Genomic DNA, 5,418 nt, shown 5'->3' with positions numbered 1-5,418 from the left:
ACAAGAACTGTATTTAGACTGATTATTTCAAACAAAGGAAGGAAGAAAACTAACATTACAACCTACAAAAAACGCCATATAGAGCAGATACACAGCAGTCATATAAAAGCAGAGACGAATGTGAAACAGAGCAGATGAACACAACAGAAAGCCTCAGGTAACGTATCGCGGCTCTTCTGGGGGATCGGCATTAGTTTAAGTGTGAGAAGCACAAAACATTTGACACGAGAGAGCAGATCTGCAGTCATTCAGTCTCTGTCATGCTTTCAATCAGGTCCTCACTGGACAAGCGGTGAAATCGGAGCATTAGAGACGCCGGATTCACTCTAACGCCAGCGCTTTAATGGGGTTACTGTGAGGTTTGGCACATCATCATCATCATCACTACACAAGCATGTGACTGTAGTGACTCCCGTATGGACAAAAAACACAGTAAGCATTCAAAGAGGAATTGCAAAGCCAGCTAACATCTGCACGTCATCAATCATGGCTTTCTGCCGCTCTGAGATCGCCAGGGAACGTTATTCCACTTGTTTGCTCCCGTCTGATTTCTGGTCCAGCCGGCTTTTACTGCTCTTCACCATATAAATAAAGTACGTGAGCGTCTCCTTCTCATTGACTGGAATATTGCGGAAGTGACGGCTCACGGTCTGGAGAAGAAGAAGAAAGATAATTAAAAACAAAAACACTGAATTCATTGATTTTACTAAAACGGATGAATGCTGCGTCATGATTGGCTGACTGATGAACTTTCTAGAAGCTCCACATCAATCACGAGACGATTCAATCTGATGAAATGATTTTCCTGAAATCACCATTAATATGTAGGGAAGCATATTCTCTAAACACAGACAGACCAAGCGTTTCTCCACAATATTAACCTGCTAGTTAATAGCAGTTGACTGAGAACTAGTTCCCGCTGAACCTGAAGAGTGTGTTTTATGTAAGATGCTTTAAGTCATAAGCGCAGGGTTTGATGTCCATAACTTACGTTACACAGTCATATTCTATATTCTGCACATGTGAGCAGATGCAGCCGCAGCACAACAGAGACAGACGCTTGCTTTTGATTAAAATATGCACTTGGAGGAAAGATTGGCTGTTGGACATCAAGTTCATGCAAGAAAAAAACTTGAGATTCACAGGAAACAAATTATAGTAAGTGTCGAATAAATTTTATAGTATTTGAAAGAAGAGGTGACTTTTGAACTTGTAATTAAGATAGGTCCCCAAAGGAGGATAATCGCAGGACTTCTCATCAGTACCTCTGCGAGCTGGGCTTTGTTGAGTCCAGGTCTGGTCTGGATCTTGTAGTGCCTCTTGTACCGTCTCAGTGTGTTGACCTGAAGCTGGAACAGATCCACCTGCCGGAGAGAGCAGATCCAGCATCAGTCCCACTCATTATTACTGCCAGCTCTGAACATCTGCTGGATACTAGGGCTGCATGATAAATCACGATCAACAGTAAATCTCACATAAATCAACCTGTCTAGTGCAATTATGACATCGCAAAGACTGAGTGTGAACGCACACAACCTTATTAATATTCATGAATCCAGCAGCTCATTAATCCTTAGTGCATTTTATATTATTCTTATTAGTAGATATATACATATATATATATATATATATAACAGTCTTTCATCTACTGTCTATTATGATGCTGTCTGTATGTTATCATTTACTATTGTGCATGTGTGAGAGTGTTCATATGTGCATCCAGTTTGCCAGTGTTTCTCTTTTGTCTTTAACACTGGAGCTGTTCTGCTGAACTGATGCAGTTACTATATTTAGTATAGTGCATATTGTGCATTTAGTGATGGCTTTGTCTCTGTGTCACTCCTGAATACATGGTAGAGAAATGGCTACAAATGACACATAGACCCATTTTACTTTACTTTACCTTCCTGGTATATTAAATATGCATGCAAGTGAATTTCTTTGCACAGTAACAAGGATTAGATTAGTTTGCTGATAGTTTGCCCTTCCATTTCTGACTGAACCCCCATCATGACCACATAGTTGTTTTATCATGCTCAAGTGACTGTGATGGACGTCCCATACTCAGCGGGGCAGGAGGGAACAGGCTGTCCTGCTCCTGCTATAAAGCTCATTTAGCACTGTGTTCTGCTCTCCACTAGTGACATACAGGTGACATACAATGAACGATATCTACAAAGCAGCGGTGAGTATATGCATTTGTTTTTTTCTGGCAAATTTTCCCCATAGAACTTTCTTGGCTTTCTTGACTTTAAAACAAAGTTTGCCAACCATAACTTTTTCATAAATGTTGTAACATCATAATACTTACCTATTCATGGCTGCACTTTTGAAGAATAGGGTGTTTTTTTTTCCTTGACATTGTCTTGACAGTGTTGAATATCAAACTTTTTTGTGTCTGTTTGTTTATTGATGGATTTGCTCCATCAACATTCATGTCTTTAGATTTGTGGATTAAAATATGTATTTGTTTTGAAGTAAAAAAGATAATATTAGACCCCTGGGGCAAGACACCCTTCCCAGAATTGCCACAGAAGGCCCAGAGTGGAATGTTGATAGTGTTATTTTTTCTTTTTTATATTTTTTTCTTATTGTAATTCATGGGGATATTATTCAATAATTGTACTTTGATTCATTTATTAAAATCTATAAACTAATTTAATTGAATGAATTGCTTGAACGTAAGTCATATAATACATTTACCTTTCAATACAATCTCTTTTACTCAAATTCTGCTTTGTTATCAGTTATTCAATTGTTCAACTAAATTGTAAAAACTAAATTTTAAATAGAGTAGCTGATTTAGTATTTTACATTAACGGTCAAACTATAATAAAACATAATTATATTTGCTGCTGCGGCAACAATGACTCACACTTAGATTGCAATTATAATGTGTGTAAATGTTAATCATACAGGAATAGTACATCACTCAAGCCGGCCAACTTTATGCCATAAGCCTTAAAAAAGGCAGCTCGAAATACCTTGACACTTGAGTATAATCAGAGTTAGATAGGAGCTACTCGAGAGAGCAGAGACACTATCATTCATGACTACACATGGAGCATCGCCTACCTCCCATGGCTAATTTTGGCATGCTTTGCTCAGCCATGCATGTATGTCTGCATGCTGGAAAAGCAGGCGCTTAAGATAAAACACTTAAAGTCAGGTTCCAGCATTGATTGTGTGTGTGTGTGTGTGTGTGTGTCTCCACTGATCTCTCTGAGATGTACATGAGACTGTGAGTCTGGGAGGAACATCCTGATGCATGTCACACCAGTCTGGTGGTTTGTGTTGGATCCAACATGGGACTGTTAACTTACTTAACAGCTGCTTACTTAAGCAGCTGTCTCATGAGTTAGCTTTGCCGGATTACCCATCCATTGTTATGCCACCTCATATCATGTCCTTTATCTGCGGTTTGGTATTTTTAACTCCAGAGTACCTTTATCTGCTGTGTGTAATCCGCATTACTCAGATCTAACCGTGTCTTTGGATAAAATATGGGTTTGGACTAAAGCAAACGTGTTGCTAATGAGGACACAACTTTTAAATATATCCCATACACAAATGTAAGACATGTTCATATATTAAATTTCCATATATGAAATATATTGGCATATATTGAAGTAAAACATATTTGAAACATATCTGAAATATCATTGGTGGGTTTTTGTTAAATGTGAGCCAAAATCATCACAATTAAAAGAACCAAAGACTTAAACTACTTCAGTCTGTGTGCATTGAATTTATTTAATACACGAGTTTCACAATTTGAGTTGAATTACTGAAATAAATGAACTTTTCCACGACATTCTAATTTATTGAGATGCACCTGTATATGAATATATAAAAAACATAGGTTCCACTTTATTTTGATGGTCCCTTTTGAACATTCTGTTGACTATAAGTAACGTTGCACCTACATGTCTACTCACTCTCATTAGAGTATTAGTAGAGTATTAGTCGACTGGTAGGGTTAGGGTTAGAATAAGATGACATGTACTTGCAAAGTTACTTATAGTCAGTAGAATGTCTGTCAAGAGACCCTCAAAATAAAGAGTTAGCAGATATTAAGCAGACAGTCTACTAATACACTGATGAGAGTTAGTAGACATGTAGGTGCAACGTTACTTATTGTCACCAGAATGTTCAAAAGGGACCATCAAAATAAAGTGTTACCAAAACATATATGAAATTAGAAATTGGAACAATTTTATATATTAACATATGTATCTAGCCCACACAAATATGTATGTTTATGTGTGAGTAATACATTTTTGGACATGTACATGTACAACCATCCTAAAACATGTCAATACATTTGGTATTATATAAGTAAATATAAACGATGGACATGTATTGTTTTATTGAATTTTTGTATTTATTTATTTATTTACAATGGTGTTTTGCCTTTTGCCTTTATTGCGATGGGCATAACTTCCTGTCTGTCTGTCTATACTGTCCTATGACAGACATGTATTTAAAACATTCATTACAAAAAACATATATAAACATCCAGATTTTTTTTTGGTGTATATGTTCTTTTAATAAAGCTTCTTATATAAATAAAACATATATTGTTGACATATATGGTTGCTACATATAATACCATATTAAAAAAATCATCATATAGATATTATTAACACATGTACAGATTTAAATATTGAGATTATATATATATACACTACTGTGCAGAAGTCTTAGGTCATTAGTATTTTCATCAACAAATAAAAATGGGTTTAAGTCAGTTATTTCTGTCTTTTGCTGTAGTGTGTCAGTAGGAAATATCAGTTTACATTTCCAAACATTTCTTTTGGCATTAATTGTAATAATCCAGTGAGTTTTTTGGCAGACAGCAGCCAGTGCTCCACACAGAGATCTGATCTGATCATCATCAGTCTGTCTGAGATTACATGAAGAAACCGAACACACTGAGACAGACTAAATCCAGAAGAACTGTGGCAACGTCTCCAAGATGCTTCAAGAGACCTACCTGAAAAACTATGTGCAAATGCACCTAGAGCAAAAGCTGCTTTAAACGCAAAGGATGGTCAAAGGATGGCCAAATGATGATTTAATTTAGTTAATAGAAGTTAATTGATAAAGAAAATCAGTCACACTTTATATTAGGTGGCCTTAACTACTATGCACTTACATGTAAAAACATGTATGTACACAATAAGTGCATTGTACCAAATGATTAATTTAAATGTAAGTACATAGTATTTAAGGCCACTTGATATAAAGTGGGACAAAAAGAAAAAACAAAGATATAATATTTTCTTATGTGAAGGATGTCAAGGCAATATGATAGGATTTTGTCATTGTTTCATTTGTGGGTAAACGATTAATGAAGACTCTATTTTAGATGAAGCAATTTCAGCACTATTCATGTCTTGATCACTGTTAGATGCA

At 36.0% G+C, this 5,418-nt stretch overlaps 1 protein-coding gene across 1 annotated transcript in view; it reads left to right on the top strand.

Annotated features, from left to right (window-relative positions):
• Positions 1-2,161: 2,161 nt before the first annotated feature.
• Positions 2,162-5,418, top strand: part of LOC107713750 (troponin C, slow skeletal and cardiac muscles) — a 10,465-nt gene continuing 7,208 nt past the window's right edge. Inside the window, exon 1 of the mRNA XM_016519355.1 lies at positions 2,162-2,185. Coding sequence (XP_016374841.1) covers positions 2,162-2,185 — 24 coding nt within the window. The remainder of the gene's footprint in view (positions 2,186-5,418) is intronic.

This window comes from Sinocyclocheilus rhinocerous, unplaced genomic scaffold (assembly GCF_001515625.1).
Source record: "Sinocyclocheilus rhinocerous isolate Xijiao unplaced genomic scaffold, SAMN03320098_v1.1 scaffold569, whole genome shotgun sequence".
In the NCBI taxonomy this organism is placed as follows: Eukaryota; Metazoa; Chordata; class Actinopteri; order Cypriniformes; family Cyprinidae; genus Sinocyclocheilus; species Sinocyclocheilus rhinocerous.
The sequence above is the reverse complement of the archived record's forward strand: the minus strand, read 5'-3'. Positions and strand labels throughout refer to the sequence as shown.